General features: G+C 38.9%; 1 protein-coding gene across 1 annotated transcript; it reads right to left on the bottom strand.

Annotated features, from left to right (window-relative positions):
- Positions 1-1,676: 1,676 nt before the first annotated feature.
- On the bottom strand, positions 1,677-3,645 carry LOC123953312 (tubulin beta chain-like). Its single transcript, XM_046023453.1, has one exon. The coding sequence runs from the start codon at positions 3,552-3,554 to the stop codon at positions 2,220-2,222; it is 1,335 nt and encodes a 444-aa protein (XP_045879409.1). The 5' UTR covers positions 3,555-3,645; the 3' UTR covers positions 1,677-2,219.
- Between the last annotated feature and the right edge of the window lie 12,153 nt (positions 3,646-15,798).

The raw sequence follows: 15,798 nt of genomic DNA, 5'->3' as shown, positions 1-15,798 counted from the left end.
TTATCTAAAATAAGTGGTCCTCCCATTTTCCATTCCCTTGCCAGCTTTTTCTTCTCGCTTTGATTTATCACTGCCGATACAATTTTATAGACATCTTCTATTTTCTAGCTCCCTCAACAGATCATAAGCACTAAGAGGACAGAAATTCTATGTATCACTCATTTCCTTAAAGTTTTTATTTAAATTCTGGTTAGTTAACATACAGTGTGATATTAATTTCGAGAGTACAATAGAGTGATTCAACACATATATGCAACACCAGGTGCACGACACACGTGTACTCCTTCATCCCCATCACCTATGTCACCCATCTCCCCATCCCCCTCCCCTCTGGTAGCCATCAGTTTGTTCTCTATGGTTAAAGAGTCTCTTTCTTGGTTTGTTTCTGTCTCTCCCCCCGCCCCTTTGCTCCTTTGTTTTGTTTCTCTCCATCATATCTAGAAGACTGTGTGTTGAACAGCAAGTGCTAAGTAGCTATCTGTTGCAAAATATAAATGAGGGAATTTGTCACCACTATTACCATAGCCCAATGACACCAACCTTACCTCAAATCTGTTAATGGTCTGGATTACTCACTGGTCTTTCACTACACTCATCCTACATGTGCTCCATGACCACACTTCCTCAAGCACCAGCCAGCCATGTTCATTCCGCATTTGGAATAGTCTATGCTAATTCCCCCATATGCTTTTAAGAAGTTCTTCTTGTGTATATCTGTGTACAATTTGGGCGAACATCTGTTGGAGCACTTGTCACACTGTTCTAAATGACCCAATTCCTTGTCTGTCTCCTTCCCTAGACAATAAACCTCTAAAGATCTTATCTAATAAATATAATGGTTTATATTCCTGTAGCCCTTCAAAATCTTTGGAAGTGCTCATATGTGCATTGTTCAGTTTTATAAAGATGTTATTATAATGCCTTTTCATAAGAGAAAATTGAGACTCTGAGGAACTAAATGACTTCTTTAAATCACTCAACTTGAGTAAAGCATAATTTTAAGCCAGTTCTTCAAATTACCCCAATATAACAAAACTACATTCCGTACAAGGAAATTTCTATGTTTAGTATTCAAGAACTTTAACAATTTGAATTTAAGCTACTTCATCAAACCTACTACCACCATCTCCCCTTAAATACTCCAAAATTTAGTCACTAAATTTTAAAAGCTTATTATTTTTTTTTCAGTTGTCATTTATTTTTGGCTCTTGGGGCAATGTTATCTTTTCAATATGAAAAAAAGCAAGTTCAACACAAAATAGAAATTTGAAGTGTAGAACAAGATGAAGCCAAGGGCAGGGGAGGGAATAGCAAAAGGAAAAAAACGAGATGTTGCCAAAGATGGGAGGGTCTCCTTGTCCCCTCTCTGGAAGAATGATTCAAAAGATTTAGGTGGCAGTACAAACCTTTCTGTATATACACAGCAGAGCTGGGTGTTTGCTAAGAAAGGGTGGGGATGGGGAGGGTCTTTCTGGAGGCTAGTCCCTCTTCCCCTTCTTGGCCCCCTTCTCCAACCAGGGGAAAATGAAGGAATCCAACATATGAAGGTGGTTATGTAGGAAAAGGGAAGGATCCTGCTTTAACAGGGTGGGGCAGAGCCCTGCAAAAGAAACAGCTCAGGACACAGCTTGGAAGAAGACGGAAAAATAGAGATAATACTGCCAACACCTCTCCTGAAGCTGAGAGGAGCAGGGAAATTCCTGGAAATTAGGACTCAAGAGCCTGGATATCCCTCTCCAAAACTGCTCTAGAATAGAAAATCCTACCCCTTCCTTATAGGTACCTCTACTGCTATGAGGTAGCTTTTTTTCCTTTCCCCGGGGCTATCACATGGGCTTAGAATGGTGGCCATCTACTGGGTTTTAAGTACTTGGTTCTAGATGGAATCTGATGAGACCCAGCTTCTTGGAAAATTATCTTATAAAACAAAGGGAAATACCAACTGGACAGATGGGAGAAGGGGACCCTGAAAGGAAATACAGGATTACTGAGAATGGCAGAAATCTAGGTTTCCCAGAGTGGAAGAGAGGAGACATTCAACAAACAATAAGTATTTATTGAGCACCTATTATGTGCCAGGCACTGTGTTCTAGGACCACCCCTCCAAAAAAGGAAAAAAAAAGAAACAGAGGCAGAAAATGTAATTCTGAGGGAGAGGACAGGGGCAGCTGAGAAGAAGGCTGAGGGAATGGAGAAGCCTGAGGTGATGGTGCTCTGCCTTAGGCCTCCTCTTCGGCCTCCTCACCGAAATACTCCTCCTCTTCTGCGGTGGCATCCTGGTACTGCTGGTACTCGGAGACAAGGTCATTCATGTTGCTCTCAGCTTCGGTGAATTCCATCTCGTCCATACCCTCACCTGTGTACCAGTGGATGAAGGCCTTGCACCGGAACATGGCCGTGAACTGCTCTGAGATGTGCTTGAAGAGCTCCTGGATGGCTGTGCTATTTCCAATGAAGGTGACTGCCATCGTGAGGCCACGAGGTGGGATATCGCAGACTGCTGTCTTGACGTTGTTGGGGATCCACTCCACGAAATAGCTGCTATTCTTGTTCTGCACGTTGAGCATCTGCTCATCTACCTCCTTCATGGACGTGTGGCCGCAGAAGACAGCAGCCACAGTGAGGTAACGGCCATGGCGGGGGTCACAGGCAGCCATCATGTTCTTGGCATCAAAGACCTGCTGAGTGAGTTCAGGCACAGTGAGGGCCCGATACTGCTGGCTTCCATGGCTGGTCAGAGGTGCAAAGCCAGGCATGAAGAAGTGGAGCCGTGGGAAGGGCACCATGTTGATGGCTAGCTTCCGGAGGTCAGCATTGAGTTGACCAGGGAAGTGGAGGCAGGTGGTGACACCACTCATGGTGGCTGAGACGAGGTGGTGCAGGTCTCTGTAGGTTGGCGTGGTCAGCTTGAGAGTGCGGAAGCAGATGTCATAAAGGGCCTCGTTGTCAATGCAGTAGGTCTCATCTGTGTTCTCTACCAACTGATAGATGGAGAGGGTGGCATTGTAGGGCTCGACCACAGTGTCAGACACTTTGGGTGAGGGTACCACACTGAAGGTGTTCATCATGCGGTCAGGATACTCTTCTCGGATCTTGCTGATGAGCAAGGTGCCCATTCCAGAGCCCGTGCCCCCACCCAGTGAGTGGGTCAGCTGGAAGCCCTGTAGATAGTCACAGCTCTCCGCCTCCTTCCTTACCACATCCAGGATTGAGTCAACCAGCTCAGCCCCCTCTGTATAGTGGCCTTTGGCCCAGTTGTTGCCTGCCCCAGATTGACCAAAAACAAAGTTGTCTGGTCTGAATATCTGCCCAAAAGGACCTGAGCGAACAGAGTCCATGGTCCCGGGTTCTAGATCCACCAAGATAGCACGAGGAACATATTTGCCACCTGTAGCTTCATTGTAGTACACGGAGATGCGATCCAGCTGCAGGTCGCTGTCACCGTGGTAGGTTCCGGTGGGGCCGATGTCGTGTTCATCACTGATTACCTCCCAGAACTTGGCACCAATCTGGTTGCCACACTGACCGGCCTGGATGTGCACGATTTCCCTCATTGTTAAAATTTATTTTAATTTTTTTGCTCGCCTCAAGGTGTGTATGGGGCAAGAAGTGATATGGAATTTTATTTCCTATACTGCTAGTCTCAGGCTGGAAGGATGGGACGTGTCCCGGAGGCTGGAGCAGTGAGGTCTGAACGCAGCCGCAGGAAGGTTCTGAGAGAGAGACTAAAAACTTATTATTAATACAGATCTCTCACTATCTCTCTGAGTCTTTCCCCCCTTACTTTCTCCATAACTGTCAAACTTCTTCCTTTATTTCCATATCTTAATCTTAGCTTTTATTCAAAGCTCAGCTAAAAGACCATCACCCTCGAGATAATTTTTCTGATACAGTAACCAATATCTTCTTTGAATTAATATATATAATCTAAAAATTTCTTATGGAAATATTAGATTTCAAAATTCTGTATGTTCTTAAGATAAGTACAAACTTAAGTTCTCTCTCTCTATATATACATATATGTAAAAGATATTGCTTATAACTGGATATCAAATTTATTTAGGCAGTGTTGAGTTCAGTTCATCTAAATTCATCTTTAGTTTCTCTGCAGGCCATATGTTTGAGTATCAGTTCAGTTTAAGCTCAGCTGTATATAGGAGAAAACTGAAAGAAGTGGCTTACACCCAAATGTAGATGTGCAAGGATAGAAAGGGGGTGTCACAGGTGCCATAAACCAGATTCCTTTGCTGCTGTACAATCGATAGGACAGGGTCCCATTCTCAAGATGTCCTGATTCCTCAAGATGCTTCTGAATTTCTAACCACGCATTGGTGTTATGGAAAGGAAGACGAGAAAGATGGGAGGCACACTACAGCATCCACGACCAGATGGACATACCTAACATAAAAGAATGCAACAAGGTTGAAGCTCAATATGCAGAAAAAGATAGATCAGTTAATACTATTGTGGTTATGTTTACATCAGACAAAATAGATCTGAGAGCAAAAAACTACTAGAAGTAAGGAGGATTGCCACATAAAAATACAACTCTAAATCCTCCTGGAAGATACGAAAATTTTAAAATTTCATATCCCTAATAATATATAGTGTCTCTTTCTCTCTCTCCGTGTCAGTGTGTGTATGTGTGTATGTGTGTGTATATATATATATGTGTGTGTGTGTGTGTAAAAGAATTACTTGGTATGTATATACACATGAAAGAATTACTTGAGAATATACCAATCCTAAATCATAGTGGGAGATTTTAACATTACTTCCTCAGTAAAGAATATATAAGAAATTCTTAATAAAATCATTGAAAACTTGGGACTACAATGTGATTATGTTAGAAAGAAATACAAAAGATAGGAATACTCCATTTGTTTAGATGTTACCAAAATATAGCTAAATAACCCATGGATCAAAGAGGAAATCATAATGTAAATAATAATATATTTAGAAGTACTTGAGAATAAAAATACCACGTATTTATATGTATGGGATGCAACCAAATCATAGTTTATAGATAAATGCATAGCTGTACATGCTTTTGTAAGAAAAGTGGAAAGGCTAAAAACCAGGTGTTATATGTCTCATTTTAAAAGTCTGTATGAATAATAAGAAAATAAATCCAAAGAAATTGAAACAATGGAGAAAACAACAAATAAAAGCATAAATCAATGAAACAGAAAATGAGATACAGTAGACAAAACAATAAAGCCAAATATTGTTTGTCTTAAAATTTAATATAACAGAGTAATCCATGATGAGATAAATTAAGAAAAAGAGAAGAAAGAAGTAACAGAACAAAAGAGGACAGAATTGTAAATATCAAAGAGATTAAAAATAACCAGTATTTTGGAAACAAAATACTGCAAATTTGACAGCTTCAATGAAATGGGTAAGTTCCTATAAGAACATAATTTACCATAACTAGATTGAGAAGTAGAAACCAGGTTACTTATTCCTATATTCACTAACCAAAATCTAGCACTGGTAGTTTTCTTACTAAGAACCTCAGGTATAGGAGTTTTACTGGCAAGTTTAATTGAAATTTTATTTTAGTTTAGTTTAGTTTAGTTTTTAGTAACCTCTAGACCCAACAGGAGGCTCGAACTCATGACCAAGATTTTCACACTCTACCAACTGAGCCAGCCAGGCGCCCCCAACCAAATATTTAAAGAACTGGATAATTCTGTTCTTACACAGTGTCTTTCAGAAAATAAAAAGAAAAAATGGAACAATCACAATTCATTTTATGAGGCCGATACCATACCTTTATGATGACAAGAGTGTGAGAAAAGAAAATCATCATAACTCCTGAATTAAGTCACTTACATTATATAAATTCAGAGCATAAGATTAGTGTAGTGCCTCCAGCAACAACATATAAATACATTATTCCATCATGACCAACTTGGATTTATCCCAACACTGGGAGGTTTGTTTAACATTAACAAATCAATTAATGCAAATTATATTAATGAATTTAAAAGAGATGGGGAAAACATGAGAAAAAAGTTGATATTGCTTCTTGATAAAACCTCCAACAAGCTAGAAATAGAAGCGGTAGAAGATGACTGTGTTGCTCTGCTGCCCATGGTTTCTGATTCCTGATTTCAGGCAGCATGTAGTTTTTATCTCACCTCAAGCATTTGGCTGGGCATTTCTCTGCTGTCCTGCTTTAGGGCCTTCCCTTAGTCTTTGCACAGACAGCCCAGAAAGCACCTGACGTATGGAGTCAATATACAACTAAATGGCTTTGAAAGTTTCTAGAAAAAAGTATGAATGATAAAAATAATTAAAGAATAGACAATTAATAGACTGACCATTATATAACATTCTCAGAGGAAGACCTCACTTTGGAAGAAGATGAAATTTTTAACCTCTCCTCTTTTAGTCAGTAGACACATTGAGCGTCTCCTCTGTGATGAGATGAGAATAAGTTGAATAAAACCCAATCTGCAACCTCCAGGAGCAAAAAAGGCATGCAAAAGAGCAGCACCAGTAAACCAATGAGAACGTATCACATGTAATACTAAAATAGAGATTGAAGTAAGGTGCTATGGGAACACACAGAAAATGTCTACTGTTACCTGAAGGAGTCAGGGTCACTATATTACAGGAGAATCTTGAACAGTGATTTGAAAGCGATATAGAATTTACAGCAGGCCAAGGGGGTAGAATGGGCATTCCAAGAAGAAGGAACAAAGATCCAGAGGTTAAAAGAGCATGTTCTCATGAGAACTCAGTGGATAGTCTGTAGAGTAGGGAGCAGAATGGGAGAACACAAAGACAGCAAGTTAGCGAGGCCATCAATAACGAGTATCCTATAGGCTCTGAAAGCTTTTGATGTGTTTAAAATAAGACAGTGGCATAATGAGCTGTTAAAAATGATGAAGACCATTTAGTTGATATAAACAAACTTGAACACTTTATGAAGCAGTCTCTGTTCCCAGGGGTTCAGAGAACTGCAAAATGGCGCGGAAGGCAGGAGGCATTTATAGGGTTAAAATTAAGGAATAAGGGAAAAATGGAAAATGAATAAGGAGCAAGGAAGGAAGTATAGGCCTAGTGTCGGGTTAGCGTTTATTGATTGGCTGCCTGGCTCTACTGTGTTTCTGGTCAAGCACAGCACTGACAGCGACAGGAAAGCTTATCTACATTTTGGTCCACTGATGTGGCCCGCAGGAGATGGGAGCAGCTCCAGCCTGGGCCTAGATGTTTATTTTGACACAGCTTTGTGTCAGAAATGTCAACAAAAAATAAGTTCTGAATTGACAGAGGGAATCTACTACCATTCTCATACTAATAGTCTCATGTTTTGAAATCCAAAAGGGCAAGTTCCAACACATTCTCCTCCTTGGAGAGAACATGGATCTGACGTTTGTCCTTGAACTAAGTGGATTATAGCAGGAGGGGAAACTGCCCAATCAACATTAACCAGGCTTTTCTACTTTGAATATCTAAGAAAGCATGAATAAATAAATAAAAATTTAAAACCTAGATTTGTTCTTTTTAAACTGAGGTACCTATATCAGTATTGCTTAGTAGACCTAACCTGAATTAGACATTGATTAATAGATTCTAAATTCCTCATCAGGTAATGCACATGTTTTTAAATAATTTAACTATTAATATTTTTTAAAGTCAAGATTAGATATTAGAAAATTAAAACAAAAAAACAAACAAACAAAAACCAAAGGAAACCTAAAAACATTAAAGAACTAATGAGTAACATAGAACATTTTCCTTCTCCAGTACGAGAAAGTACTTCCGTCCTTGCCCTCACACTGGGGCACCGAAAATGGTTTTCTGAAGTGACAAATTTCACTAGACCTTTAATAATGAGGTCACCTACCTCAAAGCACATTGTCCTTTCTTGTTGCTGGGATGGGAAGGTTGGATTGAACCAATGATGCTATCTGCAGATGGTGTGGTTTAAGTGGACCTGGAGCATTTTGAGGAATGCAAACAAGCATGAAAGACAACTCTCTATAGGCTGTGGGATCATTTTATTGGTTTTCTGAGACATGAACTGTAATCTTACAGCCTACATTTTGGTGATGATGCACTGACAAGTCTCCCCACCCATTGCACCCGATGGCGTCCTGTGTCACCAGTTCTTTTCTGAATGTTTGAGCCCAGATATTTATTCCTCTTTTATTAATATTATCTTCACTGTCAGAGTGAAATTTTGAATTAGTGATTTGGAAGTGTGTTTTCCTAACCACAAATATTTTGCTTGAAAAATGTACCTTAAAAATTATAAAGTATCTCCTACCTCTGGCTTCTCTTCTCTGCATTTTAATATCTGACACACAGAAATGAAAATGAATCCTGGGACATAGCCACAGATATTGTCAAAGGAAGAAAGAAATGAAAAGCTTATCAATTTTTAAATCCCTTTAGATTAGCCCAAAGGCTAGCAAACTTTTTCTGTAAATGACCAGATTAGTAAAATATAGGCTACGTGGAGCAGACATAGAGTCTTCACCTCAGCTACTCAACCTTGCTCCTCTAGCACAAAATCAGCTACAGACATAGGTAAATGAGAATAGCTGCATTTCAATCAAACTTTCCTTTTCAACACTGAAATTTGGATTGCATATAATTTTCATGTGTCACAAAATATTATTCTTATTTTCCTTTTTTGGTATTTTTTTAACAATTAAAAAAATGTAAAAAGACTAATCTTAGTTCATGGGCTGTCCAAAAGCAGGAAGCAGGCCAGAACTGGCCCATGGGCCACAGTTTGTCAAGCCCTAGACTGGACACATATGGCGGTATTAACCTTGGTATGTAAGTAAAGTGGACCGAAGACCTAACATTTTCTATTTCCTCCATGATACAACTTATTTTATATTATGAGCCTCCCTTCTGAAAGATGAAAGAAATCATTGGTTTTGGCTTTGAGGTTAAAGTTTTAGGAAATCACTGTGATGATAAGACACGTTGGTCTGGATATGGGTTATGAGGTATCTCCTCATTGTCATCTGTCTATGCCAGCATCACCTGAGAAGTTGATTCTGTTTGGTCCATGGTTGTTGATCAGAATAGGGAACTGCTGAGTACTCTTTGTTTCCAATAGCAAGGCTTCTTCCTTCTTTTCTGTTTTATGCTTATGTTATTCTTGCTGTGCATCGTGCTCAAGCGTTGAGCCCTCCATGAGCTACAGAGCTTCCTTCTTAAACCTCCTGTGTAACCACGTTGCTTTAGCGGCTCTCTGGAGTTCTGTATGAGAAATAGAGTGGGGGGCTTGGGTGCCTCGGTGGGTTAAGCTTCTGCCTTTGGTGTAGGTCCTGATTTCAGGGTCCTGGGATTGAGCCCCACAGCAGACTCTCTGCTCAGCGGGGAGCTTGCTTCCCCTCTTTCTCTGCGTGCTGATATGCCTACTTGTGACCTCTCTCTCTGTCAAATAAATAAATACATTTTTAAAAAATCTTAAAAAAAAAAAGAAATAGCTGACATATTTTCTCTTCTGGCATTTTCTCTGACCAATAATCTCCTCTCAGTCAGTCTGGGGAGTAGAGCACAGGACCATCCTTTCCCAGAGGCTCACCAGCATCTCTGCAGCCATTGCTTTGAGCACAAACAGTCAAAAAGACAGAGGTGGCCTGAATGGGGTTAGGTTAGGGAGAAGGAAGGATCAGAGGGCAAAAAGCAACAATAAGGGCATTGTGATGAATAACAATGTCTGTCTTTCTACCAACACAACTTTATACATTGTAGTTCAGTTATTAAATATGCATTGTATTGTATTGTAAATATGCATTGAACCTGGATGGCTTAGTCTGTTCAGCCTCAGACTCTTGATTTCAGCTCAAGTCATGACCTTGGGGGTGTGAGATCAAGCCCCATGCTGGGCTCCACACTGGTGTAGAGCCTGCCTAAGATTCCCTCTCTCCCCACCTCTTTCTCTCTCCCTGTCTGAAAATAAATAACAAAAAAATAATAAAATATGTATTGTAACCCTTCTATGTGCCAAAATTATTTTAATTTATTTATTTTTTTCAGCGTAACAGTATTCATTGTTTTTGCACAACACCCAGTGCTCCATGAAAAACGTGCCCTCCCTATTACCCACCACCTGTTCCCCCAACCTCCCACCCCTGACCCTTCAAAACCCTCAGGTTGTTTTTCAGAGTCCATAGTCTCTTATGGTTCGCCTCCCCCTCCAATTTTTTTTTTTATAAACATATAATGTATTTTTATCCCCAGGGGTACAGGTCTGTGAATCGCCAGGTTTACATACTTCACAGCACTCACGATAGCACATACCCTCCCCAATGTCCATAACCCCCTCCCCCTCTCCCAATCCCACCTCCCCCCAGCAACCCCCAGTTTGTTTTGTGAGATTAAGAGTCATTTATGGTTTGTCTCCCTCCCAATCCCATCTTGTTTCATTTATTCTTCTCCTATCCCCCTAACCCCCCATGTTGCTTCTCCATGTCCTCATATCAGGGAGATCATATGACAGTTGTCTTTCTCCAATTGACTTATTTCACTAAGCATAATACCCTCTAGTTCCATCCACGTCGTCGCAAATGGCAAGATTTCATTTCTTTTGATGGCTGCATAGTATTCCATTGTGTATATATACCCCATCTTCTTTATCCATTCATCTGTTGATGGACATCTAGGTTCTTTCCATAGTTTGGCTATTGTAGACATTGCTGCTATAAACATTCGGGTACACGTGCCCCTTCGGATCACTATGTTTGTATCTTTAGGGTATATACCCAGTAGTGCAATTGCTGGGTCATAGGGTAGTTCTATTTTCAACATTTTGAGGAACCTCCATGATGTTTTCCAGAGTGGTTGCACCAGCTTGCATACCCACCAACAGTGGAGGAGGGTTCCCCTTTCTCCGCATCCTCGCCAGCATCTGTCATTTCCTGACTTGTTAGCCAAAATTATTTTAGTTGCTGAAAATATGTGCTGGGCAACTTAAAAATGAGTCCTTCCCTCAGGGGCACTTGGGTGGCTCAGTCATTTAAGCATCTGACTCTTGATTTTAGCTCAGGTCATGATTTCAGAGTTGTGAGATGGAACCCTGCATGGGGTCCATACTGGGTGTGGAGCCTGCTTAAGATTCTCTCTCTTCCTCTTTCTTTGCCCCTTCCTCACCTCTCTCCCTCTTTTGAAAAAAAAAAAAAAAAAAAAAAAAAAAAAAGATTCCTTCTTTCATGAAGCTTACACTGCAATGGAAGACAGATAGTAAGTATTCAGTCTTAAAATTAATAATTACAAATGGTGATCAGTCACATGGGCCAGCTCCTACTTTTGACTGTTGTATGCGTTTATGCCAAATCAATCAGACAAGATGACACTAATTAATTTGAGCACATATGTTAATTTGGGGGTTAAACTGTGCTGGAACACACTCTCTCTCTCTCCCTCTCCCTCACACACACACATATGTACACAGACAAACATGCATACCAGGATTTTAGAGAAACAGAGACAAGATCAACTAGTCATTAATAGGTACAAAATGTCTCCAACCTTTTGATCTGAAATTTAGCATAAAGGTACTACAAACTAAAGAATAAAGCACCAAATTTCCTTAAAGTAGTGAAGCTTTCCTGTATAAGTACATTTATAATTTTGTTCTCTTTTATGTGCAAGTGTAGATATAAGACTCCTGGAAACTTTCCAAACAAGTAGGGTTGAGAGTACTGCAGATATTCTGCAGGGATTATTTGGTTTAGAATGCAATGACATTTTACAGCTTTCAAAAGCTGTATGAAGTACTGAATTGAATCAGAAATTTTGCAAATCAGCTGTCTTATCAGGGCTGTTTTGAAGTCTTCTTGGTTTCCAGCTGGGCCAGGACTACATTGCAACAGAGAAAAAGCTTAATTATATTGGATTTATTTCTAGTAGGAAATGTATTTCAGTTCACAGTTTCAATGTGTAGGACAAAAGTAATTATTAGCTAAGTTTAAAATATTGTGGTAGTTAAAACAATGATTTTGAGACCCTCTGAGAAGAGAGATAAGGTAGAAGGCATGAAATTTACTTTGGAGAAACTCTAGAAACATCTTCATTTTTTCTAAAACTAGGTTTTCACTTGTTAATCTGTATGTGCATTTTAGTGGTAATTATTGACTTTTCCGGCTAGAAAGGCAGATTGAAGTTAAATGGAAAATATTGGATGGAGTTTCTCTAAATTTTTTTTAAAGAATGCTAAGAGTATCTATGACTGTGGTATTAGTATTCATAGTTGTTCAATGGGAGAGAGAAAAATCAATTTGATCTTCTTCCTGAAATCTCATTTAAATTAATTATTTTTGCCCTGCAGAGCATGCGTTTTTAATTGAACTGCATCAAATTTCACTTGAAAGCTAAAATCTCTGACCTGTTTCTAAACAATCTACCTTGACTTAACTCAACATCTGGTATCTTCCTCCCAAGATTCCCTCCTCTGTCTTCATACTTCACCAACAGCAGAATTCAGCTCAGTCTGAGAAATTCCAGGCCACACCTCTGTTATCACTCGGAGAGGAATGGAAGATCCCAGAACCTAGGTCAGCCATGAAATAAAATGTGCATCTTGGTGGAAAATTAAGGATGAATTTGGGGAATAATAATACATTGTCAAGAACACTTTTTCTCTGATTCAGGTATCAACACTCCTGGCACTTCATGTTCTTTCATCCTCTTCCTCTAACACTGTCTTATTGATGGTTTAGGTCATCACACTTTGACTCAGGTTATTCCTTGTATACTGTGGGTATTTGCCAAGGGCCAAAGAAGTTGGAGATGACAGTGTCTAGGATAGGATCTTAAAAATATATCTAATGGTGTTACATGTGCAATTAAGTATAAATAATTTTCACAATAATAAATCTAGCCAAAAGGGTATGACCATGTCCACAATCCTTCCCTTTTCCACACGACTTTAATGAAATCTCCCTTTGTGTTTCTTTTCCAGTTAAAAATTAAGTATTATACTCTTTGATATTTTAGGCTGGAAGCTTACATTATCAGAGAAAGGATAAAACCAACAACAAAAAAAACTCACTGTAGAGAACATTCATCCATAAAACTGCATTACAAAACTCCTTAGTCATTCAAACTTTATTACTTTATTTCTTAAATAGAAAACTTAAGTATTGGGATGCCTGGGTGGCTCAGCCGGCTAACGGTCTGCCTTCAGCTCAGGTCATGATCCCAGGGTCCTGGGATAGAGCCCCATATTGGGCTCCCTACTCAGGGTGGAGCCTGATTTTCCCTCTGCCTGCTGTTCCCCCTGCTTGTGCTCTCTCTATGATATAATAAATAAAATTTAAAAAAAAGAAAAGAAGTATTATACCTATGAAAGTCTTTGCTGTAGATAGGGAAGCATAGATGGGAGAAAACACAAAAATGACTAAAATTTAAATTTTGGTAGTAGGAATTTGATTTTTTTTAAAGATTCTATTTATTTATTTGACAGAGAGAGATCACAAGTAGATAGAGAGGCAGGCATAGAGAGAGAGAGGGAAGCAGGCTCTCCGCTGAGCAGAGAGCCCGATGCGGGACTCGATCCCAGGACCCCGAGATTATGACCTGAGCCGAAGGCAGCGGCTTAACCCACTGAGCCACCCAGGTGCCCCAGCAGGAATATGATTTTATTTAAATCAGTGTCCTCACTCCTGGATAACTCTCCCCATCTCCACCTCCACGATTACAAAACAGAATTCACATTTCAAGAAAGTAAGTGAAGAAAAATAGATTAATTTTACTTAGTGTTTCTTAAATTGTCATAAATTTTAGATACATCAAACTTTTGATAAAATATAATTACATTTTGTATCTTATATGCACCTTACATAATGCATCAAATATTTTTGCATAAAAAGTGAAGACACTCATTACTATATTGCTAAATAAGTTCTCCATATGGCTGGGAACAGGCATTGTGTGTTTTGGTGAAGTCTGTAATATCCACTAGCTCTATCTCATCTTGGGAAATAATGCATATGGGCCTCAGTTTTGTCATTTGAAAATAAGAAGATGTAAATGGATGATTTCCAGAGATCCTTCTAGTTCTTTATTTTGAAATACATTTTTGATCTTTTAACTGTCCTTACAAATTTGCATATGTTTTTACATTGGATCATTACTTCACTGGATGCTGGATTCTTATTCAGAAAAACAAAGATCATTTGTAACAATTTCCTCAGGGAGTCTCTGATCTGCTGTATGGTTACCTGCTTCACAATATCATTTGCACTTGCACATTTGGGTAAAGTAGTTGGACAATCAATGAGAGGAGGCTCTAAGGTTATTTAATCTGAGACTTAAGATCTAGGGCAACAGGCAGTTTGGGGTTGGTGTGTGAAGGCCCAAGAACAAGGAGATAGCTTAGCTAATTAATGAAGAACAATAAAGGATTTAGGCAAGTTTAATTATCTTAAATCAATCAGTAGAAGAATAAATGCTAATGTCAGGATGGGTCAGCACACAAAATTCAGAATTAAGGAACACAGAGATCCTAATAAAGACCCAAATCCCTACTAGGCTAGTTATGATGCCATAATAATAATAGCAGTTGGCAAACTTTTTCTGCAGAGTCAGATACAAAATATTTTAGGACCTATAGTCTTTGTACAACTCTAACAACTCTGCAGGTGTAGCATAAAGACAGTCATAGACCATATATAAATGAATGGACACAGCTCTGTTTCAACAAAACCTCATTTACAGACACTGAAATTTGAATTTCATATGAATTTCACAAGTTAGGAAATATTCTTCTTTTGAGCTATTCAACCACTAAAAAAGGCAAAATCTTTTCTTAATTGTGGGTCATTACTTATACTAATCAGAATAGCTAGTATCAAAAAGACAAGGAAGAACAAGTGTTGATGAAAATGTGGAAAAGAGGTAACCCCCCCCTCCCCTGCCGCCCCACTGATGGGAATGTAATTGGTGCAGCCACTATGGAGGTTCCTCAAAAAAAACCTAAGAGTAGAACTACCATATAATCCAATAGTTCCACTGCTGGGTATTTACCCAAAGAAAACAAAAACACCAACTTGAAAAGATACATGAACACTGTTTATTACAGTGTTATTCACAATAGCCAACATATGGAAGCAACCCAAGTGTCCGTCGATAGATGAATGGATAAAGAAGATGTGGTCTTATACACACAATGGAATATTATGTGGCCTAAAAAGAATGAAGTCTGGCCATATGAACAACATGATAGATCTAGACAGTGTTATACTAAGTGAAATAAGTCAGTCAGAGAAAGACAAATGCCATATGACTTCACTTACATGTAGAATCTAAAAAACAAAATAAGTGAATAAACAACAGAAATCCAGACTCATTAATATACAAAACAAACTAATGGTTGCCAGAGGGGATAAACAAAACAGGTAAAGGAGGTTAAGTGGTACAAACTTCCAGGTATAAAATTAAAAAGACACAGGGATGAAAAGTATAGCATAGGGAATATCATATATAGTTGATAATACTGTAATAGCTTTGTATGGTGACAGACAGTAACTACACTTACCATGGTGAGCATTTTGTAATGCACGTGAGTGTTGAATCACTGTGCTGTATACCTAAAACTAATATAATATGATACATCAACTATACCTCAATGAGAAAAAATATAGCAGGCTAGATTTGGCGTGGCTATTGTTTGCCAACCACTGATAATAATGTAATAGTCAAATCAGAGACTTTTGAAATATTAATGCATTTTTAATATGTTAATTTTAGGAAATTACTATCAACAAAATTTTTTATATTTTGAATGTCTTATTGCTTTCAGTCATATGCCATAATTCA

The sequence above is a fragment of the Meles meles genome, chromosome 11, assembly GCF_922984935.1.
Source record: "Meles meles chromosome 11, mMelMel3.1 paternal haplotype, whole genome shotgun sequence".
Taxonomy (NCBI): Eukaryota; Metazoa; Chordata; class Mammalia; order Carnivora; family Mustelidae; genus Meles; species Meles meles.
This window is presented reverse-complemented; position numbering and strand designations above follow the sequence as displayed.

Excerpts from the sequence above, each read along its gene's own strand:
- LOC123953312 (XM_046023453.1), bottom strand. The coding sequence starts at position 3,554 with ATGAGGGAAATCGTGCACATCCAGGCCGGTCAGTGTGGCAACCAGATT.